This window comes from Hyla sarda, chromosome 3 (genome assembly GCF_029499605.1).
Source record: "Hyla sarda isolate aHylSar1 chromosome 3, aHylSar1.hap1, whole genome shotgun sequence".
NCBI classification, from domain to species: Eukaryota; Metazoa; Chordata; class Amphibia; order Anura; family Hylidae; genus Hyla; species Hyla sarda.
This window is the reverse complement of record NC_079191.1, coordinates 246,447,198-246,472,405: the sequence shown is the minus strand read 5'-3', so window position 1 is coordinate 246,472,405 and position 25,208 is coordinate 246,447,198. Positions and strand designations below refer to the sequence as shown.

Here is a 25,208-nt window from a genome sequence, read left to right as displayed (position 1 = left end):
ATAAATGAATCAGTACAGAATATTGTAAGTAAAATAATTTATATTTTTACTGTGACTCAATTTCATCCTCTAGAAGTAAACAAGGAAGGTTCCTATTCAAGCAAAGTACCTAAAGTCACTGATTAATAAAAGATAAGCATTTCCTACAGGAACGGTTCTGGTTCCGGAGAAAGTACTGTGGTGTCTGAAACGCGTTTACAAAGATGGTAGCTCGTTTTCCACTTATGCTTTTATGGAGTTTTTTGTAATGTTTTTAGAAGATGATATAAAACTCCAGAGTTTTTATTACATATGTTTCCTGAAGATAGACCTCTACTAATACTGTATTGATGTTTCCTGCTGGTGGACGCAGCACGATTGAGCACTAAATCGTATACAATGAGTATCCGTACTAATTTTACAGAAAACAAGTTATCTATATTGTCTGCTCACTGAAAGATAACCCAAAAACAAAAACAAGTCCTTGTACAAAAACATGTAATTTAAATTCATTTTAAACTGATATATGTTCATATTTTTGGTCAAGAACCATTTAAAAACATTGTTGACTAAGCAACTGCAGAATATCTGGCATTGCACTACCCCTAAGGACAAGCCTTCTGTTTCTCCATTGCTGTCCACAGATATACAGTAAGGGGTAAGTTCAATGTGACTCAGCTGCAGCAGAATCTCCATGAGGAATTCCAATTCGGAACATGGCCTTAGGGTATGTCCTCACTAGGTAGATGGGACACAAAATTCAGAACAGATTCCACACTGAAAATTGCTCATTAGAAAATCAGCATCCCATGCGTGTGAATGTGATGTTCACAATACTAATCTGTCATCAATCTAGCTAAAGTAAAAATATTTTAGCAAATCACATAAAACTATTTAATACCATTGTCATTCTAAAGAATCTACGTTACCTGACTTGGTGAGAAGTCCAACCTTTTTTCGCAAACTCCATTTGTGCATAAAAGCTTATTTAGAGCGTTAGCTATGGCTATAACAGCCAAATGAGTACTATATGTTTCACTCCACTCAATATTTTCCACCAAGAAGTTATCATTTACAAAAGAGAGATTCCCCGTTTGACATGCAAGTGGGGACTTGAGTTCTAAAGGACTGTTAAAAATACAGTTTTTAGAGGATGAATTTACACATTCCAGATATTCCCTGTATTCTTCAGTACAGTCAAATCTTAATTCTTTATATTCTTCAAGAAAATGATTAACATGTTCTGGACCTGGAATTTTCAAATTGCTTAGATAATCTTCAAATCCCATAATATAGCCCATTTTGAAAGTGAGTCCAAGAAATGTACCAGCCAGTTCAACGTTTTTAATACTTATAACTTCATTTGAAATTGACCAGCTGTCAGTGGCAATCCAGACTTTGGAAATATTCTGTTTAATACAGTCTTTAATAAGTTTGGCAACAATAGGGCCTTTCGCAATGACAACCAGAACGTTAGTTGAACTAGCACTTATGTCACTTACTGCACTGTCTAAGGAGGCTTGCAGAAGTGGATGATCCACATAGGATGGCACTGTTTTAGAAAAAGCTGTGCATATTCCTTCTAGTTTGAAAAGACTATTCAGAATATCCTGAGCTGACTTTCCATATTCGTCATCACTTGAAATTATTCCAACCCAGTTCCATTTAAATGTTTTTATCAGCTCAACGATGGCTTTTGTTTGATGTGTATCACTTGGGATGGTTCGTAAAAATGAAGGGAACCTTATTTTGTCACTTAAGGCTGCAGCAGATGATGCTGGGCTAATCTGCATACATTAGAAATAAACATAAAATTAGTTTAGATCATGAACAATAATAAATGAACTTGTAATGAACATTTACATTTTTTTCTTAAGGGAGTATTCTCATCATTTTTGGCATAACCACAGGATGTGCCACAACTACCCCATAGATTCAGGTCCCCCACCTATCTCTCAAACTAGGGCTCTCTGGCCCCATCTGGCCAACTTGCAGCTGCCAGAGGTAATCGTGTAGGGAAATACAGCTAAGCCACCTGTTTTACACATTTTGTATTACTCCCATTGACTTTCACTCCTTACAGGGGTACTCCTGTGGAAAAAAAATGTTTTCAATGAACTGATGCCAGAAAGTGAAACAGATTTGTAAATTACTTCTATTAAAAAAATAATTCTTCCAGTATTTAGCAGCTGCTGTATGAAACACAGGAGTTGTTCTTTTCTGTCTGACCAGAGTGCTCTCTGCTGACACCTCTGTCTATTTCAGGAACTATCCAGAGCAGGAGCAAATCCCCATAGTGAGCCTCTTCTGTTCTGGTCAGTTCCTGACATAGACAGAGGTGTCAGCAGAGAGCAGATGTGCACTCAGTTAATTGTGGACACTGAGGTCTGCCTTTAACCTAATATTGATCGTGGCACTTAAGTGTCTCAATGACAGCTCCTCTGACTATAGCATTATTCAGTATTCAGTGAATAATGTTAGTGGTGAACAAAAGGGTACTTTATTGGTGCAGCGATAAGACAGCAACTCCTGCACTGATAGACTTCACCTGGTGCATAACCCATGTATAGAGATACAGCAATCTCAACAAAGTAGAAAGAAGAAGAACACGGGGGCATTCACGGTACTTCGGTCAAAGCAGTCTTCTTTATTCACGTAGTAGCTGAACACATGATCTGGCGGGGCGCCAAGAGCGAGCGTGTGGGACGATAGCTATTTCGTGCCGATCCCGGCACTTCCTCGGTCCTGAGAAGGTGCCGGGATCGGCACGAAATGGCTATCGTCCCACACGCTCGCTCCTGGCGCCCCGCCAGATCATGTGTTCAGCTGCTACCTGAATAAAAAAGCCTGCTTTGACCGAAGTACCGTGAGTGCCCCCGTGTTCTTCTTCTTTCTACTTTGTTGAGATTATGCAGTATTAACAATCTAACAATTGCTTATGATAGTTCCCCACAGGGACTTAAAAAGTGTAAAAAAAATTGAATAAATGAGTGACCAATCATCCTTTTCAAAAATAAAAGAACCAATCTGATTGGTATCTAACTGCTCCACTTTTACTCTGCATAGTTTTTGATTAATTTTCCCCAATGTTTTTAAAAAAATAAGCTTCTCCCTAATTAAAATTTAAATTCAATTTACAAAAAATTTTGAAAAGCATAAAAAATACCAAATGTCAGAATTGCTGATTTTTTACATCATATCTCATAAAAAGGTAGTCAAAAGTCCCATTAAAGCTAAAATGGTACCAGTAAAAATCTAAGATCACGGTGCAAAAAATAAGCATTAATACAGCCCCACTGGGCAACACAGACTTTAAACTCCTTCCAAAGGTTTTCTATGGGGTTGAGATCTGGAGACCGGCTAGGCCACTCCAGGACCTTGAAATGCTTCTTACGAAGCCACTCCTTCGTCGACCAGGCACTGTGTTTGGGATCATCTTCAATGCCCTTGTTGATGGAAAGAGGTTTTCACTCAAAATCTCATGATACATGGCCCCGTTCATTCTTTCCTTTACATTGGTCATCCTGGTCCCTTTCCTGAAAAACAGCCCCAAAGCATGATGTTTCCACCCCCATGCTTCACAGTAGGTATGGTGTTCTTTGGATGTAACTCAGCATTCTTTCTCCTCCAAACAAAACAAGTTGAGTTTTTACCAAAAATTTCTACTTTGGTATCAGCTGACCATATGACATTCTCCCAATACTCTTCTGGATCATCCAAATTCTCTCTAGCAAACTTCAGATGGACCTGGACATGTGCTGGCTTAAGCAGGGGGACACATCTGGCACTGCATGATTTAAGTCCCTGGCGGCGTAGTGTGTTACCGATGGTGGCCTCTGTTACTTTGGTCCCAGCTCTCTACAGGTCATTCACTAGGTCCGCCCTTGTGGTTCTGGGATTTTTGCTCATTTTTCTTGTAATCATTTTGACACCACGGGGTGAGATCTTGGTGGAGCTACAGATCGAGGGAGATTATCAGCAGTCTTGCATGTCTTCCATTTTCTAATAATTGCTCCCACAGTTGTTTTCTCCACACCAAGATAATTTTTTCATGATATAAAAAGTGACCAAAAATACGCTATTTTGGACTTTGGAATTTTTTGCACATACGCCATTGACCGTGCAATTTTATTAACAATATATTCTTATAATTCGGACATTTCCGCATGCATCGATACCATAAATGTCTATTTTTATTTACACTGTTTTTTTTATGGGAAAAGGGGGGGATTTAAACTTTTGTTAGGGAAGGGGTTAAATGATCTTTATTAACTTTTTTTTTTTACTTTTGTTTTTGCAATGTTATAGCGCCCATAGGGGGGCCATAACACTGCACACACTGATCTTTCACATTGATCATTGTTATTCCATAGGATAACATTGATCAATGATTCTGCCACTTGACTGCTCATGCCTGGATCTCAGGCACTGATCAGTCATTGGGTGATCAGACACGCAGGAGGCAAGTAGGGATCCTCCTGGTGTCCTGCAGCTGTTCGGGACGCCGCGATTTCATCGCGGTGGTCCCGAACAGCCCACTGAGCAAACCGGCATTAGATTACTTTCACTTTAGATAAGGCGATCAAGTTTGAACGCCGCATCTAAAGGGTTAATAGCATGTGGCACCGCGATCAGTGCAACACTCTATTAGCCACGGGTCCTGGCCGTCGTTCAAAGCCGGGCCGGGCTGTGACACGGGGCCATGCTGTGGCCCCGCGTTATAGAACGGGAGCAGACTCAGGGCATACAGGTATGCCCTGCGTCCTTAAGAGGTTAAAGGTACTCCCCCTGCAGGCCAAAATAGATGTGGAATTGCAGAAATATTAAAGGGCTGCTCCAGAACTGTCCATAGCAGGAGCATATCCGCATAGCAAACTTCTCCTGCTCTGGACAGTTCCTGACATCGACAGAGGTGTCAGCAGAGAGCATTGTGGTGAAACAGAACAACTCAACTTCGTCTGTAGTATACAGAAGCTGATAAGTACTGGAAGGATTAAGATTTTTAATAGAAGTAATTTAACAATCTGTTTAACTATCTTGCACCAGTTGATTTGAAAAAAAAAAATTGTTTTCCACCAGAGTACCCCTTTAAGCCAAAAATTCAGTGCTCAAGGAATAAAAGGTGGGTAATAAGTGATAACCCTAATGGGTTCCCTGTGCAGTGTAAAGCTAGGTGATACAAAAGACATTGATTATTGGAAAGAAAACAATCTGTGAAAAAACAACTAAAGCCAAAACTTGAAGTAGAGGCCTACGTGGAGACAAATGCCTTGGCCATTTCAAGTGACACCAAGACGCTGTCTCCCACCTCATTGTGTACGATGTATATATGTATATCATGAATCCAACCAAAACATTTTAAGTGCTTGAGTTTGTAAGGGTAGCTGATGGGTCTCTAATACACTTTAGGTTCACATCGATTGACAGCAGTGTAATTACCAGTCTATGAGACAATATCAGCCTGTGTATTGTAACGGGGTTGTCTTTACTTCCTATCTTGAAGTTTCGGCATTTACCTGCCTACAGTTATTTATCAAGGTCATATGCAACTATTCCATGTTCAAATGTAGTGTAAACTGTGTTGGAGAATATAGAAAAGAATAGTAGTAGATCGGCAAACACACTGCTAAAGGTTACTAGGTTTAAGTAGAATAACTACTTCAATGCAGATGAAAGGGCATTAAAATCATAGGAACAGATCCTAATTTCCCTATTAATATGACACACTGTATGTTTACCACAGTAAATATAATACATGCTTTACAATATGTTAGGTCCAAATAAATTCATACCTGTGGTATAAGATAAAGGCCTAGAATCCGGGAAACAGCAATGGAAATTTCTGAATAAGTTTCTCCCACGACTGCTTTGATGGGTCCTATATATTTTCCATTGCTGCAGTCAGTAGAATTTTGCATTGTTGTAAATTCTGGAATAAAGTTTAGTGTTGCTTGAACGGCTTTCAAAGTAACAGAACATGTGTCATAAAGCTCATAGCCCAATTTAATTCCTTCTAGCAGGGTGGAATTATTAACCTTTTCAATGGCATAGATCATGGAAAGAGTTTCCACCATGCTTCTTACCTGTAAACTGGAATAACCAAGAATAAAAATACTTAATACAACAAGAATGAATACAATTACAGGTACATTGAATATATCAGCATGTCAAAGGTTGTTCTTCATGATGGAAAAGTTTTAAGCAAAACAAATGTAATTGCAGCTTTTAGGACACCTTGCCTCCAGAGAATGCAGCACAAAGTGATTAAAAAATCCTGCATACTCCATAATGGGGCAGTTTGGGAAATATCGTCACACACACAAAACATATATATTTTTATTTTTTTATTTTTATGAATAACCACAAAACATAAGGACCAAAATAAACCATCAAAACATAGCACAATGTGTCATGAAAACATAATCAGAATAATTTGAATAGGCATTCCAAAGCTATTACCACATACAATGACATATGCTAGGTTTGAAAAATGGTATTGCATAACAAAGTCTAAATCTGGTTGATTAATTAAAGGGATACACCAATGGCAAACATTTTATTAATCAACTGGTGCCAGAAAGTTAAACAGATTTGTGAATTAGAACAGAAGAACAGATGCCGGCGGTAAAATGATTTCTCCTTCATTGTATCCAAATAAAACATTGCCAGTGGAAGTGTAATGTCCGTTTATTTGTTTTTGCATTTTTCCATTTTAGGCCCTGTTCAGATCTTGTTTTTCATGAATTCTGTTTTCTGTGTTCTTTCCAGGCATGGAAGAAGTAAGCCTTTCACCCATGTGCAAGGCGGGGTGTCTATATAACTCCAGCTCAGTCTGCATTCTAGTTGCTGGTTATTCAGTGCAATACACTTTGTCTGCTTGAGCATTTACCTTGTAATCATCTTGTGATATTTTATCAGAGTTTTTAGCCATGGTTAATTAGTCTTGTTTATCTGAGTTTTTAGTCTTGCTACATTCGTCGGTTTTAGGATTACTTTGTTCTTTCTGTTTAGTTTGGTCTGTGTTCACACTGTGAGAATCCTGTCCTGCATTCCTCCTCTTTGTGGAGTTTGGTTTTGAATTTATCCTGTCTTGTATCTTGAAATATATCATGTTTTGAATCTTGAGAAATATCCGGTCTAGTATCCTGACCAGAGTTCCTCTACGTTGTAGAGTTTGGTTTTCTTGTATCGGTTTTTAGAAAGTTTCATGTATTATATTTTTGTTTCCTACTGGGTCAGCATCCTGTTCACACGGTGGAGTGTACCCACTGGCCAGTAGTCTATTTGGCTTTATTATGCCTTCTACTCCTTTAGTGGAGTGGGGTATCCAGTTTGTTTGTTCTGTGTTCCAGTGTTCCAGTGTCCTATGTTCTTGATCAGTTTGCCTGTTTACATTCTGCCCTCTTAGTAATTGTATCCTGTCTGGGATATCTATTTGTCTAGTAGTTTTCCGTTTCTGTTTCTGGCCTGTGACCGACTAAGTATATTTGTTTTTACGCCACTGCACTTTATCGCAGGTAGGGACTGTCTCCAAGTTATCGAATCACGGCTTAGGATGTTTGGGCAAGTAGGCAGGGAGAGTGTCAGTAGGGACAGCTTAGGGCTCACTCTCCCTTTTCCCCAGTTGGTCATGACAGGAAGGTCTCAGAAACATCCACAGCAAGGATATCTTGTATACTACCTCTGTAGTATACAGCAGCTGATAACTACTGGAAGGGTTAAGATTTTTAAATAGAAGTAATTTTACAAATCTGTTTAACTTTCTTGCACCAGTTGATTTAAACAAAAAATGTTTTCCACCGGAGTACCCCTTTAAATGTGCGCTGTCACTTTTGACGTATCACAGGGACATGTGGAACATTTGATCGTGGGGTTCTTAGTGCTGAGAACCCCCACCAATCAGGAGAAGAGCCAGGAGAAATTCTCAGCATTGCTGTTAACTCCGTGGCTCTTATCGATGTTTGTCTTGCTGATCCATAGACTTTTAATAGAGGAGCAGCGACACAAAGATCCTTATGATCCATAGAGTGAAAGTGCCCATTTGAGAGGTTAAACTACACATTTAAAAATGTATACAAGTAAATGAACATTATATATATATATATATATATATATATATATATATATATATATACACACACATATATATATAGTACTAAAAGGGGTATTCCAGGGAAAAACTTTTTTTTTTATATATCAACTGGCTTCGGAAAGTTAAACAGATTTATAAATTACTTCTATTAAAAAATCTTAATCCTTCCAATAGTTATTAGCTTCTGAAGTTTTCTGTCTAACTGCTCAATGACGATGTTACGTCCCGGGAGCTGTGCATGATGGGAAAATATCCCCATAGGAGCTGCACAGCTCCTGGGACGTGAGTCATTAGAAAGCAGTTAGACAGAAAACAGCAACTCAACTTCAGAAGCTAATAACTATTGGAAGGATTAAGATATTTTAATAGAAGTAATTTACAAATCTGTTTAACTTTCCGGAGCCAGTTGATATATAAAAAAAAGTTTTGGCCTGGAATACCCCTTTAAGTGTTACATTTGAATAAGAGAATGAAACTATATAACCACTCACCTGTTACACAGGAAACTATTATTTTCTGTTTTCTCTAATAAATTTGATACCCCTTTATGAATAGGAAAAAGTCCCCCGATCAAGATATCTCCTGGTAGATAAGCTGCAGCTTCTTCATGGTTGTTACACATCTGAACAGGTATCCAACAGAGACCTATAGCAATGATTCGTAGTAGCAGGTTCATGGTGACTATGCGCGGTGTGCTCAGAAAAAGAAATGAGTTAAATTCTCCCTGATGCATTTATTCAATAACAAAAAACCTTTCTGGGTTTCCCCTTCAAATACAAAATGCATTCTATACAATTTACAAATAGAATGAGCGTTACCTAAGGCTTCACCTAAATTCCAGTCCAGTATCAGTTTTCATGTATGTTTCTTGTATTATATTCAGTCAGTTTACAATAATACACACTGTCACGAAACACATCAGTCATAACATTAACCCCTTCAGGACCCGTGGTTTTTCCGTTTTTGCATTTTCATTTTTTCCTCCTTATCTTAAAAAAATCATAACTTATTTTGCACCTAAAAATCCTTATGATGGCTTATTTTTTGCGCCACCAATTCTACCCAAAAATCATTCATTTTACTCAAAGATCTACGGCGAAATGGGGAAAAAAATCATTGTGCGACAAAATAAAAAAATAAAAAATGCCATTTTGTAATTTTCGGAGGCTTCTGTTTCTACACAGTAAATTTTTCGGTAAAAATAACACCTCCTCTTTATTCTGTAGGTCCATACAGTTAAAATGATACTCTGCTTATGTAGGTTTGATATTGTCGTACTTCTGGAAAAAATCATAACTACATGCAGGACCCCTATAACTTTTTTATTTTTCAGCATACTGGGTGGTATGAGGGCTCATTTTTTGCGCCGTGATCTGAAGTTTTTAGCGGTACCATATTTGTGTTGATCGTACTTTTTGATCGCTTTTTAGTCATTTTTTCGTGATATAAAAAGTGACCAAAAATACACTATTTTGGACTTTGGAATTTTTTGGCGCGTACGCCATTAACCGTGCAGTTTAATTAATTGTATACTTTTATAATTCGGACATTTCTACACATGACGATACCACATATGTTTATTTTTATTTTTACAGTTTGTGCTTTTAAATGGGAAAAGGGGGGTGATTCAAACTTTTATTAGGGAAGGGGTTAAATGATCTTTATTCACTTTTTTTCACTTTTTTTTGCATAGGAGGCTATAACACTGCATACAATGATCTTTTACATCATTCAATGGTTTCTCATAGGAAACCATTGACCGATGATTCTGCTGCTTGACTGCTCATGCCTGGATCTCAGGCACTGAGCAGTCATTCGGCGATCGGACAGCATGGAGGCAGGTAGGGACCCTCCGGCTGTCTTGTAAGCTGTTCGATTTCACCGCGGCAATCCCGAACAGCTCCCTGAACGAACCTGCAACGTTTTAGTTTCACTTTAAACGCGGCGATCAACTTTGAACGCCGCGTCTAAAGAGTTAATAGCGCGCGGCATCGCAATCGGTGCTGCGAGCTATTAGCCACGGGACCCGGCTGTTGCCCCGCGTTATAGAACAGGAGCGGACTCATGACGTACATGTACGTCATGGGTCCTGAAGGGGTTAAAACAACTTACAAGTCAGGGGAATAATAAGTATATGGCTAAGCAAACTTTTCAAAAGTTTGGTTCAGTAGGTTAGCTGAATTTTGGGACACAAAAAGTACAAAGCAAATGCTGACCTCAACAATAACCTGACAGTGTGAAGTCTTATCCCCAGAAGCAGCACCACGGGAATGGCAGTAGGTAAGTCAAAGTTTATTGTTTTAAAGGAAAACTGTCAGATATTTTCTCCCGCACTATATACACTACTGGTGGATAGTGCAGGAGACGCTGATTAAAACGAGCCCTACCTTGCCTGGATCCTCCCGGCCGTTCGACCGCAATTGTAATTTTAATCTATGTGTATATCTTGCTGTAACTGACACAGGCGGGGCTTCTGCAGTTTAACTGGCACTGACGTCAGCGCCGCTTATGAATATTCATCCCCCCTCCCTCCAGTTCTCCCTTTCTTCGCCGCTCCGAACTGGAGGGAGGGGGGATGAATATTCATAAGCGGCGCTGACGTCAGTGCCAGTTAACCTGCAGAAGCCCCGCCCATGCCAGTTACCGCAAGATATACACATAGATTAAAACTACAATTGCGGCCGGTTGGATCCGGGTAAGGTAGGGCTCGTTTTAATCAGCGTCTCCCGCACTATCCACCAGTAGTGTGGATAGTTCGGCAGAAAATATCTGACAGTTTTCCTTTAATCTCAGTATTCTAGGGACTATTGTAACATAGAAACATAGAATGTGTCGGCAGATAAGAACCATTTGCCCCATCTAGTCTGTCCAATAATCTGAATCCTATGAATAGTCCCTGGCCCTATCTTATATGAAGGATAGCCTTATGCTTATCCCATGCATGTTTAAACTCCTTCATTGTATTTGCAGCGACCACTTCAGCAGTAAGGCTATTCCATGCATCCACTACTCTCTCAGTAAAGTAATACTTCCTGATATTACTTTTAAACCTTTGCCCCTCTAATTTAAAACTATGCCCTCTTGTGGTAGTTTTTCTTCTTTTAGTTATGCTGTTTTCCTTTACTGTTTTGATTGCCTTTATGTATTTAAAAGTCTCCATCATGTCCCCTCTGTCTCTTCTTTCTTCCAAGCTATGCATGTTAAGGTCCTTTAACCTTTCCTGCTAAGTTTTATTCTGCAATCCATGTACTAGTTTAGTAGCTCTTCTCTGAATGCTCTCTAGAGTATCTATATCTTTCTGGAGATATGGCCTCCAGTACTGCGCACAACACTCCAAGTGAGGCCTCACCAGTGTTCTGTACAGCGGCATAAACACTTCTCTCTTTCTACTGCTTATACCTCTCCCTATACATTCAAGCATTCTGCTAGCGTTTCCTGCTGCTCTATTACATTGTCTTCCTACCTTTAAGTCTTCTGAAATAATTACTCCTAAAAATCCCTTTCCTCAGATACTGAGGTCAGACTGTGTAAAATATTCTATATTCTGGCCGACGATTTTTACAGGTGCATTATCTTGCACTTATCCACATTAAATTTCAGTTGCCAGAATTCTGACCATTCTTCTAGTTTTCCAAAATCCTTTTCCATTTGGCATATCCCTCCAGGAACATCAACCCTGTTACATATCTTTGTGTCATCAGCAAAAGGCACACCTTACCATCGAGACCTTTTGCAATATCACTAATGAAGATATAAAAAAAAATTGGTCCCAGTACAGATCCCTGAAGACCTTGCTCTGAATATACTCCATTGACTACAACCCTCTATTGTTTGTCACTCAGCCACTGTCGAATCCACTCAACAATATGGGAGTCCAAGCTCAATGACTGCAGTTTATTGATGAGTCTTCAATGTGGGACAGTGTCAAAAGCCTTACTAAAATCTAGATATTCGATGTCTACTACCCCTCCCCCATCTATTATTTTAGTCACCCAGTCAAAAAAAATCAATAAGATTTGTTTGACATGATCTTCCTGAAGTAAACCCATGTTGTTTTTCATCTTGCAATCCATGGGATTTTAGATGTTCCACAATCCTATCCTTTAGTAGGGTTTCCATTAATTTCTCCACTGTTTATGTCAGACTTACTGGCCTATAGTTGCTTGATTCCTCCCTGCTACCTTTCTTGTGAATGGGCACGACATTTGCTAATTTCCAATCTTGCGGGACAACTCCTGTTACCAGCGATTGGTTAAATAAATATGTTAACGGTTTTGCTAGCTCACCACTAAGCTCTTTTAATAATTTTGGGTGTATCCCATCAGTCCCCTGTGACTTATTTTTCTTCACTTTAGACAGCAAACGTAGAACCTCTTCCTCTATAAAGACACATGTATGGAGGTCCTTTTCCTCTTTTTCTTCTGTAAAAACTGAACAGAAGTATTCATTAAGGCAGTCAGCTAGCCCTTTATTTTCTTCTACATACCTTCATTCCTTTGTTTGTAATTCAGTAATTCCTTGTTTTATTTTCCTTTTTTGATTTATATATCTGAAGAATGTCCTATCCCCTTTTTTCAAACACTGAGCTAGTTTTTCTTCTGCCTGCGCTTTACATGTTCTTATAACTTGCTTGGCCTCTTTCTGCATAGTCTTGTAGATTTCCCTCTCTTCATTGCTCTGGGTTGTTTTATAATTACTAAATGCTAGCTTTTAGTTTTTTATGATTTTGGCCACTTCTGCTGAGTACCACAGTGATCCCTTTTTCTGCTTTTACTGACAAGTCTAATGCTATTTTCTGTTGCTTTCAATAATGTGTCTTTTAAGTAGTCCTATTTCTCCTGGACTCCATGTAATCCAATCCAGTCTGATAGGGACTCGTTTATGACTAATCTCATTTTTGAAATGTCTGTTTTTCTAAAATCTAAAACTTTTGTTTTTGTGTGGTGTGACTCCTTCACTGTTCTTATATTAAACCACACTGACTGGTGATCACTAGATCCCAAGCTTTTGCCTACAATAACATTGTACACCAAATCCTCATTTGTGAATACCAAATCCAAAATGACCTCCCTCCGGGTTGGCTCCTCAACCACTTGTTGTAAAGATAATCCCAGTAGGGAATTTAGTATATCTGTACTCCTGGCAGAACTAGCTATTTTGGTTTTCCAGTTTATATCCGGAAGATTAAAGTCTTCCATAATGAGAACCAAATTAAGCATCCATGAACTTGGGCCTAGGTCAGCAGTGTGTGTGTGGGAAGGGGGGGGGGGGGTTGCTGCAACACTTTAGTTAGTAAAAATAAAATTATAACTATTTTTGATGTAACTGCTGCTGCTATGCTGTCACCAACAAAAAAAACAACAAAAAACTATTTCCTCCCTTTGGGTAAATCCACACAGTTCTAAAGTGCAGTAAATTTTACCTGCAAATTTGCAGCCGCAGCATGATCATTGGATTTGTGATCACTGGTTTGTAAACACTAGCATACACACACACTCACACAACAGGGACTACAACTCCCAGCATGTATCATTCAGCAGTCCCCCCCTCCCCCTTCACATATGGGGGAGATTTATCAAAACCTGTGCAGAGGAAAACTTGCCCAGTTGCCCATAGCAACCAATCAGCTTGCTGCTTTTATTTTTATGAAGGCCTGTGAAAAATGAAAGAAGCGATCTGATTGGTTGCTATGGGCAACTGGGCAAGTTTTCCTCTGCACAGGTTTTGATAAATCTCCCCCATAGAGATCATTCCCAGTATGAGATTTATTCCCCTGCAGTCCATACATCCCCAGCCTGTGCACCCTGTCATCCTCCCCTTCAGATAACACTTATCTTCTCTGTGAGGTCCTTCTCCTGTGCAGACCTGCGTCCTTAGAATACAGAGCAGGGGGAGGGGAAGTGAGGAGCTGTGTACTCAGCTGGATGAGATGAGGGGGCGTGGCTTATTTTTCCCATGCAGAGAAAAAAAAGCTGTGACATCTTGTCCACAACAGACTCAGAACTGTGGACAACAGTAAAAGAAAACCCTCTGAACTACAGAACTTCCTGCCCAACAAACAGGTAAGAAAAACACACACATGCTGCCAAAACATATAACATGTATATTGCAAAAAAACAACTTACAAAGAAGATGCCATATAGTCAAAAAAATTAACCACCGGAGTACCCCTTTAATGTAAGCAGCGAAAAGTTCCAAAAAATATGACAAACAAAAATAGAGAAAGGGGTCAGCCTTGCCTTGTTCCCCTTTCAAGGCAAAATATATCTGTCATCCCTTGATTTATCTTAATTCGGGCCTGTGCACCAGAATACATTGTTTTAATCATACCTATAAAGCCTTTCCCGAATCCTATTCTTTCTAGCACAGTGGTTCTTAACCTTAACCCCAGGGGTTCGGTGAGTCAGCCCCGGGGGTGCGGCGGGGGAGGTCGCAACAGGACAGGCAAACCAAGCAATTGCTTGGGGCCCCGAGCTGGCCCGGGGCCCCGAGCAGAGCCGGTGTTTGCCCGTCCTGTAGCGACGGGGCAATTCCCCCCATCACTATTAACTCCCTGCGGCCCCGCATTAAGTTTAAAAAGCAGGGCCGCCGGGACACAGCGCACGCCGGGACGTCACTGACATCCCGTGCGTGCGCCCATGGAAACGAAGGCGCCGAGGACCGGAGGATAGCAAAGGAGGAAGATGCGCGCTGGCCAGCTTGGTAAGTGACCAGTGGCACGTCATCACGGAGCACTGAAGTGAGCAGTACACAGGCATACAGCCTCCAGCCATACACTGTATATGGCTGGAGGCTGTATGTCTGTGGGGGAACACTGCCTACATCAGTGGTCTTCAACCTTTGGACCTCCAGATGTTGCAAAACTACAGCCGTTGGCTGTCAGGGCATGCTGGGAGTTGTAGTTTTGCAACATCTGGAGGACCGCAGGTTGAAGACCACTGGCCTACATAATGTGGGCGAACACTGCCTGCCTAATGTGGGGGAACTCTGCCTGCCTAATGTGGGGGAACTCTGCCTGCCAATAGAATCCATATTACTAGTAACTTTTTCATCCAGTTGTTTTACCTCGTTTTCTATTTTTTGTTCAGTACTTTAAAAAAGTTTTTACGTTTATTCATCTCTCTATATGCTTTAAGCGTATACCACACTATTCTAATATCTGCCGTATTCTTATTAAAAGCCAAAATTCATCTATCTCTAATCTTAATTCATCAATAGTGTTGAGCGGCATAGGCCATATTCGAGTTCACGATATTTCGCGAATATATGGACAAATATTCGTCATATATTCGCTAAATTCGCATATTCGTAATATTCGCGTTTTATTTTCGCATATGCGAAAATTTGCATATGCGAAAATTATATTATATAATTAAATAATATTATATATATATATATATATATATATATATATATATATATATATATAAGTATATTGCAAATAAAAAAAAACTTACCTAAGGCCTTTAAAAGTGTACCACAGTCTTATAGCACATTATTGGTGGGGGTTTAACCCCTTAAGGACCAACCCAAATAAACCTGTACACCCCTGAAAGACCAGGCCTGTTTTTTCAAATCGGGGATGTCTGTCTTTATTAGAGAATAACTCTGGTAACGTTTTGCCAATCATGATAATTCTGACATTGTTTTTTTTGTCACAAGTTGTCCTTCGTGTACATAGTAAAAGTAAGCCGATATCTTTTGTATTTTTTTTTTTACAATGCAAAAAAATCATGAATTTTTTTTTTAAATTTCGATTTTTTTTGCTATTTTAACACTAATAGGTTGGATATTTTTATACATACTGACCAAATAGTTTATGAAACTTATACTTTCAGATGTCTACTTTATTTTGACAGCATTTTTTTTTGTTTTTAATTAATATTTTAAATTAATTAGAAGCCTAACAATTTAACTTGAAATTTAGAAAATTTTGAAAATTTGAAAAGTACATCTTTTTTTTATGTGCTATGCAAGGTTTGCAGAAGTTTGAAGGTAGTAGAACATAGGAACACCCCCCCAAATGACCCCATTTTAAAAACTAGACCCCTCAAGGTATTAGCTTGGGGGTACAGTGAGTATTTTAACACCATAGTTTTTTGGCAGGAATTATTACAAAGTCAGTGTTAAAAATGTGAAATTTGCCTTTTTTCACAAATGCATCATTTGTGGGGCATATTTTTTGTACATCACTTCTGATATTGCAAGAAATTTACCCTATATTTTATTAAGCTGCTCGGCCCGTGTTTGGAAATACCCCCGCTTAGGCCATATTTGGTTCCTTGGCGGCGTGGCAGGACCCAGAAGGAGAGGAGCGCCATTTGGCTTTCAGGGCATCTTTATATGAATAGTCCCTATTCATACTGCGTTTCTGCAGTATAGGTGTCCGTTGTCGTGTCAAAAAAGGGATGCCGTTGTATACGGTAGCCGTCTCATTCAGAAATAAATGGAGCTGCTACAGTATACGTCAGCATCACTCTTTTTGACATGATGCTGACGGATACCTCTAACACTGTGGAAACGCAGTATGAATGGGATGCAGTGTAGGGTCACATAGAGCGCATCCGCAGCATATTTCACACTGCAGATGCCCCCCGGCAGTCACAAGGGCGAGATCACTGCTGTGGCTGGGTAGCTCAGTGTGTCCGCTCATGACTGCCGGCGGGAAATCCGCCGCTATTAGTGGACACACAAAGCTACCCAGCCGCAGCAGGGAGCTCATTATTGTGACTGTTGGCTGGCATCCGCAGCATGTAATATGCTGTGGATGTGCGCCGTGTGATACTACACATTATAAGTTTTTATTTTTTATTATATTTTCTTAATAAATGTGTTTTTATTTTAATACTTTTTACACTTTTTTTACTTTTTTTTTACACTTTTTTTACTTTTTTTTACACTTTTTTTATACTTATTGTTTTTATACACTTTTATTTATTTTATATTTTTTTCACTTTTTTTTAATGCTTTGGAATACTTAGTATTCCAAAGCATTGCAGATATATGCTGTCTGATAGCCTCTGGCACGTCCTGGCAGGCAATATCCAGTTCAGACCTGGGGGTCCTTGTAAAGACCCCCGCTTCCCAGGTAAGCAGCAGCACCCAGCGATCGTTACAGGGTGCTACAGGAGAGAGACAGAGGGAGCCCCCTCCCTCTGTCAAAACTCCTTACAGCTTGCGGTCGCTTCCGACCACGGCTGTAAGGGTTAAACTGCCGGGACCGAAGTTTTCTTCGGTCCCGGCAGTGCGGCAGGTCCCCGCCCACCGGGGATCACACACAGCACCCCGCGATCACGCTGCGGGGTGCTGCAGGGGGGACAGAGGGAGCTCCCTCTGTCATAACACTTACAGCCCGCGGTCACTTCAGACCGTGGCTGTAAGGGTTAAACTGCCGGGACTGAAGTTTTCTTCGGTCCCAGCAGTGCGGCAGGGTCCCGGCTGTGTGTTACAGCTGAGTCCCTGCCGCGATCTCGTGGGTGCACTGGGCAGCACCCAGGAGAAACATGGACGAGTATACACGTCCTGGTGCGGGAACGTTCATCCTGCTTGGACGTGTATACACGTCCATGGTCGTTAAGGGGTTAACATAATTAGTATGATCAATAAAGATGTATATCAAATCTAGATATTTGTAATTCATTGAAAATGTTACACTGATAATATTAGAAACTTTTGTTGCCACTTGACTGCTTGGTAAGTGCCAAATCACCCCAAAATATAACAATAACCTCCCAAAAAAATTTCAATAATAAAAAAAATTCTTAAAAGAATAACTGGCAGAGAAAGGGGTTGAAAGAGCACCTCTGCCATGTCCCCTGGGGGAGGTGGATGCTGTGGCCAAGAATAGCACTAATGGGGCTGGTAGTGGTAGGCATGTTGGGACATCATGGTGGATATTCTAAGGGGGAGCAAAGAGTCTATGATCAGACATCAGACGTTCATGCTGAGAGGAGTGGCAGGGACGATGAGGAGGAGTTTGAGGATGATGATGTAGTTTTGGACAGGACATGGGAACCAGGTGACAAGGTGTTTACACGTTCAGAGCTGGAGGGTAGTGGTACTGTCAGAAAAGAAAAGCATAGTGAAAGTAGGTACAGAACATCTGTCCAGACATGTTTTTTTTGGTTTTATATATTTGTTTTATATACTGGAGAGCTGGTGAACCTGTCTAGAGATCCTCAGAGGGATATCAGCCACGGATTCCTGAGTTTGTTGGTGAATCCAGATTGACTTAGTTGGGTACACTGAAATTTACTTTTTTTAGTTTTTATTTCAGTGATGACTTTGCAAATCTAATGGTGGAGCCCAACAGTTCATTTCCCACCACCCAGATTCTTCCCCCTCTCCCCGAAGTGATCCTGCCTATGACTGGCTTTAGAAAGTGAGGCCGGTCATAGATCCCTTTGGGGCCAAATTTTTGGAGGCCTACGTACCCCTCAGGGAGCTCTCTGTAGATGAGTCTCTTATCAGTTTTAAGGGGAGACTCATCTTCCACCAGTATAGTCCCTCGAAGCAGGCGCGGTTTGGTGTGAAACTCTACAAACTTTGTGAGAGTACCTCCGGGTACACTTACAAGTTTAGAGTATATCAGGGACAGGATTCCCGTATTGAACCCCCAGAATGTAATCTAAAGGGTTAACAAACTTTCTGAATGTCATTTTGAATACTAATAGGGGTGCAGTTTTTATAATGAGGTCATGTATGGGGTATTTCTAATATGAAGGCCCCCTCAAATCCACTTCAAAACTGATTTTGTGAAAAATGTGAAAATTACTGCTGAACTTTGAAGCCCTCTGATGTCTTCCAAAAGTAATAACAAGTCAACATAAAGTAGACATAGTGTATATGTGAATCAATATAAAATTTATTTGGAATGTCCATTTGCTTACAAACAGAGAGCTTCAAAGTTAGAAAAATGCTAAATGTTAAAATTTTTCATTAAATTTTGGAGTTTTTCACCAAGAAATTATGAAAGTATCAAAGAAAATTTACCACTAACTAAAGTAGAATATGTCATGAAAAAACTATCTCAGAATAATTTGGAAAAGCATCCCAGAGTCATTAATGCTTAAAGTGACAGTGGTCAGATGCTCTGGTCCTTAACCCCTTAAGGACCCATGACGTACGCGTACATCATGAGTCCGCACACGATCTATAACGCGGGGCCACAGCGTCATAGCAGGTGGCTAATAGCATGCGGCATTGATCGCGGTGCCGCGCGCTATTAACCCTTTAGACGCGAAGTTCAAAGTTGAACGCCACGTCTAAAGTGAAAGTGAAACCATGCCGGTTAGCTTAGGTAGCTGTTCGGGATCGCCGCGGCGAAATCGCGGCATCCCGAACAGCTTACATGACAGCTGGAGGATCCCTACCTGCTTCCTCGCTGTCCGATCGCCGAATGAATGCTCAGTGCCTGAGATCCAGGCATGAGCAGTCAAGCGGCAGAATCATCAATCAGTGGTTTCTTATGAGAAACCAGTGATCAATGTAAAATATCAGTGTGTGCAGTGTTATAGGTCCCTATGGGAGCTATAACATTGCAAAAAAAAAGTGAAAAAAAAGTGAATAAAGATCATTTAACACCTCCCCTTATAAAAGTTTGAATCACCCCCCTTTTTCCATAAAAAAAAAACTGTGTAAATAAAAATAAACATATGTGGTATCGCCGCGTGCGGAAATGTCCGAATTATAAAAATATATTGTTAATTAAACCACACGGTCAATGGCGTATGCGCAAAAAAATTCAATAAGTCCTATCAATGCAATAATGGTACCGCTAAAAACTTCAGATCACGGCGCAAAAAATGAGCCCTCATACCACCCCATACGCGGAAAAATAAAAAAGTTATAGGGGTCAGAAGATGACAATTTTAAACATATACATTTTCCTGCATGAAGTTATGATTTTTTCCAGAAGTACGACAAAATAAAACCTATATAAGTAGGGTATCATTTTAATCCTATGGACCTACAGAATAAAGATAAGGTGTCATTTTTACCGAAAAATGTACTGTGTAGAAACGGAAGCCCCCAAAATTTACAAAATGGCGGGGGTTTTTTCAATTTTGTCTCACAATGATTTTTTTTTCCGTTTCGCCATAGATTTTTGGGTAAAATTACTGACATCATTACAAAGTAGAATTGGTGGCGCAAAAAATAAGCCATCATATGGATTTTTAGGTGCAAAATTTAAACAGTTATGATTTTTTAAAGGTAAGGAGGAAAAAAACGAAAATGCAAAAAGAGAAAAACACCGGGTCCTTAAGGGGTTAAGGTAATAGTGGGCTGTGTCTGTTACGCCTAGCGCTCCGGGTCCCCGCTCCTCCCCGGAGCGCTCACGGCGCCTTTCTCCCTGCAGCTCCCCGGTCAGCGCTGACCGGGAGCGCTGCTCTGCCATGCCCGTTGGGGATGCGATTCGCACAGCGGGACGCGCCCGCTCGCGAATCGCATCCCAGGTCACTTACCCGTTCCCGTCTCCTGCGGTCATGTGCTGGCGCGCGCGGCTCCGCTCTCTAGGGCGCGCGCGCGCCAGCTCCCTGAGACTTAAAGGGCCAGTGCACCATTGATTGGTGCCTGGCCCAATTAGCTTAATTGCTTCCCACCTGTTCCCTGGCTATATCTAGTCTCCTCCCTTGCACTCCCTTGCCGGATCTTGTTGCCCTTGTGCCTAGTGAAAGCGTTTTGTGTGTTTATACCCTGTGTACCAGAACTACTGCTATCTCCCCTGACTACGAACCTTGCCGCCTGCCCCCGACCTTCTGCTACGTCCGACTTTGCTTCTGCCTACTCCCTTGTACCTCGCCTATCTTCAGCAGCCAGAGAGGTGCCGTTGCTAGTGGATACGACCTGGTCACTACCGCCGCAGCAAGACCATCCCGCTTTGCGGCGGGCTCTGGTGAAAACCAGTAGTGTCTTAGAACCGGTCCACTAGCACGGTCCTCGCCATCCCTCTCTGGCACAGAGGATCCACCTCCTGCCAGCCGGCATCGTGACAGTAGATCCGGCCATGGATCCCGCTGAGGTTCCCCAGCAGTCCATCTCTGATCTCACCACGGTGGTCGCCCAGCAATCCCGACAGATCGCCCATCTATCCCACCGGCTGTCGGAAATGTCCACCATTGTGCACCAACTTCAGTCGCAACTGCAGCAGCAATCATCTCCTCCGCCACCTCCTGCACCCCTTCCGCAGCGAGTGGCCACTCCTAGCCTCCGCCTGTCCTTGCCGGACAAATTTAATGGGGACTCTAAGTTTTGCCGTGGCTTTCTTTCGCAATGTTCCTTGCACTTGGAGATGATGTCGGATCAGTTTCCTACTGAAAGGTCTAAGGTGGCTTTCGTAGTCAGCCTTCTGTCTGGAAAAGCCCTGTCATGGGCCACACCGCTCTGGGACCGCGATGACCCCGTCACTGCCTCTGTACACTCCTTCTTCTCGGAAATTCGAAGCGTCTTTGAGGAACCTGCCCGAGCCTCTTCTGCTGAGACTGCCCTGCTGAACCTGGTCCAGGGTAATTCCTCCGTTGGCGAGTACGCCATACAATTCCGTACTCTTGCTTCTGAACTATCCTGGAATAATGAGGCTCTCTGCGCGACCTTTAAAAAAGGCCTATCCAGCAACATTAAAGATGTTCTGGCCGCACGAGAGACTCCTGCTAACCTGCATGAACTCATTCATCTAGCCACTCGCATTGACATGCGTTTTTCTGAGAGGCATCAAGAGCTCCGCCAGGAAAAAGACTTAGATCTCTGGACACCTCTCCCACAGTCTCCACTGCAATCTGCGCCTAGGCCTCCCGCCGAGGAGGCCATGCAAGTGGATCGGTCTCGCCTGACCCTGGAAGAGAGGAATCGCCGTAAGGAAGAGAATCTTTGTCTATACTGTGCCAGTACTGAACATTTTTTGGTGGATTGCCCAATCCGTCCTCCACGTCTGGGAAACGCACGCTCGCACCCAGCTCTCGTGGGTGTGGCGTCTCTTGATGCCAAGTCGGCTTCTCCACGTCTCACGGTACCTGTTCGGATTTCCACTTCAGCCAGCTCTCCCCTCTCAGCCGTGGCCTGCCTGGACTCTGGAGCTTCTGGGAATTTTATTCGGGAATCCTTAGTGAATAAATTCCGCATTCCGGTGACCCGTCTTGTCAAGCCACTCCACGTTTCCGCGGTCAACGGAGCCAGGTTGGATTGTACCATACGCTTCCGCACGGAGCCCCTTCTAATGAGCATCGGATCTCATCACGAGAGGATTGAACTTTTGGTCCTCCCCAATTGCACCTCGGAAATTCTCCTTGGACTTCCCTGGCTTCAACTTCATTCCCCAACCCTGGATTGGTCCACTGGGGAGATCAAGAGTTGGGGGCCCTCTTGTTCCAAGGACTGTCTAAGACCGGTTCCCAGTAACCCTTGCCGTGACTCTGTGGTTCCCTCAGTATCCGGTCCCCCTAAGGTCATTAAGGACTCTGCCTGCCACAGGAAATGCCCCTCCCCCCCTCCCAGTTCCATCAGGCAAGCTTCTGTGTCCCCTCATGGCCCTCGTCCTGGTGTCACACTGCCCCGTGCCAGGTCTCGCCCTCTGCCCTCTCTCCCCATTCCTACTCCTGCGGTTCTGCCTGCCGTTGAGGAATCCCTCCATCCTTTCCCGGTGTCCTCATCCCAGGGGAGGCAGTTACCCGATAAAGAGAAGGGGAGACCTAAGGGGGGGGGTACTGTTACGCCTAGCGCTCCGGGTCCCCGCTCCTCCCCGGAGCGCTCACGGCGCCTTTCTCCCTGCAGCTCCCCGGTCAGCGCTGACCGGGAGCGCTGCTCTGCCATGCCCGTTGGGGATGCGATTCGCACAGCGGGACGCGCCCGCTCGCGAATCGCATCCCAGGTCACTTACCCGTTCCCGTCTCCTGCGGTCATGTGCTGGCGCGCGCGGCTCCGCTCTCTAGGGCGCGCGCGCGCCAGCTCCCTGAGACTTAAAGGGCCAGTGCACCAATGATTGGTGCCTGGCCCAATTAGCTTAATTGCTTCCCACCTGTTCCCTGGCTATATCTAGTCTCCTCCCTTGCACTCCCTTGCCGGATCTTGTTGCCCTTGTGCCTAGTGAAAGCGTTTTGTGTGTTTATACCCTGTGTACCAGAACTACTGCTATCTCCACTGACTACGAACCTTGCCGCCTGCCCCCGACCTTCTGCTACGTCCGACTTTGCTTCTGCCTACTCCCTTGTACCTCGCCTATCTTCAGCAGCCAGAGAGGTGCCGTTGCTAGTGGATACGACCTGGTCACTACCGCCGCAGCAAGACCATCCCGCTTTGCGGCGGGCTCTGGTGAAAACCAGTAGTGTCTTAGAACCGGTCCACTAGCACGGTCCTCGCCATCCCTCTCTGGCACAGAGGATCCACCTCCTGCCAGCCGGCATCGTGACAGTGTCCTTAAGGGGTTAAGGAAAGAGATGAATACTGGATAGTCTTATACCCTCTGTATAAAGCCAGAATGGGAGGATTTTTTCCCCCTTTTGGATTAATATATGGAGGAGTCAAAACTTTACTTCCTCTGCCAGCACTACCTCTGCAAGGGGCAGAAACATCTGTAGTGGCATCTTGGAGTACATGATGCCAAAGCTTTTACATCCCATATTTTCACACATTTGCTAAAATGAATCAGACATGGATCAGTGAGGTAATTAAACCTCCTGTGCAAGATGCCCCTGATTAGATAGTACTACCTGCTGTCCACTGAATATTACAACTCCCACGAGTCCATCTCTACCTGCTATCCTGTCCGCTGGCTACTACAACTCCCACTAGTCCATTACTGCCTGTTGTCATGTCAGCTGACTCCTACAACTCCCACCAGTTCTCCACTATTTGCTGTCCTCTGGCTACTACAACTACCACCGGTCAACCATTGCCTTCCTTTACGCTGGCTACAACAACTCCAGATGGTAGATGTGCAGAATAGGCAGGGGGGGAGAAAGGCTCTGTAGCACGTGAGCCGTTGGAAGATGTGCAGAGGTAGGGGGGGAGCGAGACAATTTGTATCCCGTCTGTGCCCCTGGAGTTGGTATGGAGAAAACTTGTGTCCACCCTGTACGCTACATGTTGCGAGCGAGCCGGTAGCGGGGATGGAGTGAGAGGGAGTGGGGATGGTTAAAACTGTGTCCCGCTGTAATGAAGAAAACTGTCCTTTCAGCCAAGGGTGTGCGGAGGGTGTACGTGGCTTAGCCAATTACTGTAGGAATCAAATTTGGCTATGGAGACACAGTTTTCTTCATAGCAATGGTTCGCGGAGAATTTGTTCACTGTGAACCAAACTTTTTTGGAAAGTTCAGTCAACCTGCGAAGTGGAATTTTTGAAAAGTTTGCTAAACTCTGATAATAAATGTCCTCAATTACACATGATACTAGTCATGTTCCCTTGTATTAAAGGAGTTCTTTAGTAAAACATCCCCAACTGGACCTCCCGCGATCTCCTGGATTCTGGCAGTCTGCTGGAAGGGGCATGCCATCCCCCGCACAGAGCGGCGACTGACACGCCTCCTCCATGTATCCCATAGAGATACATGGAGGGGGCCTGTTTGCCGCGTCTTCCTGAGGGGGTCAGAACAGCTGCTTCCGGCAGACTGCCAGGGCCCCGTTCAGGAAATCGCGGGTGGTCCCAGCGGTCAGACCCCCCACGATCTAGAACTTATCCCCTATCCTTTGGATAGGGGATAAGTTATGTTTCACTGCACTGCTCCTTTAAAGTGTCCATATCATGTAAAATACATTAGCCAAAATAAATATTTTTTTATTTCCCCAGCCCACAGGTTTTGTGTCCATTTACAGATCCACAGCTAACAGTGAGGGCAAGAATAAACATAAGGACCTTTGTTTTAGGATTTTATATAACTACTACTACTTTAAAATCTTTTGAAGATGAGTACCCAAATTGTTTAGAAAAAGAAAATGTTTCTTCTAGAGGGTCCTCATACTCTCAGTCCAAGAAGATGGACAATATACTAATATTGTCCAACTGATTATATATGATGGTATACAAAATCAGTTTAGATATAGGGTTCGAATAAAGAAGTGGTCATTTGGAAAGGCTTCAGTGTACATATGTTGGACAAAGTACATTCGTTTTAAAGGATTATATTGTGATATACCTATGTTTGGTTAA

General features: G+C 42.5%; 1 protein-coding gene across 4 annotated transcripts in view; it reads right to left on the bottom strand.

Moving 5' to 3' along the window:
• Positions 1–14,010, bottom strand: part of LOC130360724 (G-protein coupled receptor family C group 6 member A-like) — a 29,628-nt gene extending 15,618 nt beyond the window's left edge. The window contains exons 1-4 of one of the 4 annotated variants that reach the window (XM_056563287.1): positions 13,906–14,010; positions 8,563–8,763; positions 5,772–6,069; positions 909–1,766 (exon numbers count right to left, since the gene is read on the bottom strand). In XM_056563287.1, coding sequence (XP_056419262.1) covers positions 909–1,766; positions 5,772–6,069; positions 8,563–8,747 — 1,341 coding nt within the window. In that variant the 5' untranslated portion in view covers positions 8,748–8,763; positions 13,906–14,010. Of the gene's footprint in view, positions 1–908; positions 1,767–5,771; positions 6,070–8,562; positions 8,764–13,493; positions 13,547–13,905 lie in introns of those variants that run through there. The other 3 variants (XM_056563290.1, XM_056563288.1, XM_056563289.1) reach the window with 3 other exon arrangements.
• Between the last annotated feature and the right edge of the window lie 11,198 nt (positions 14,011–25,208).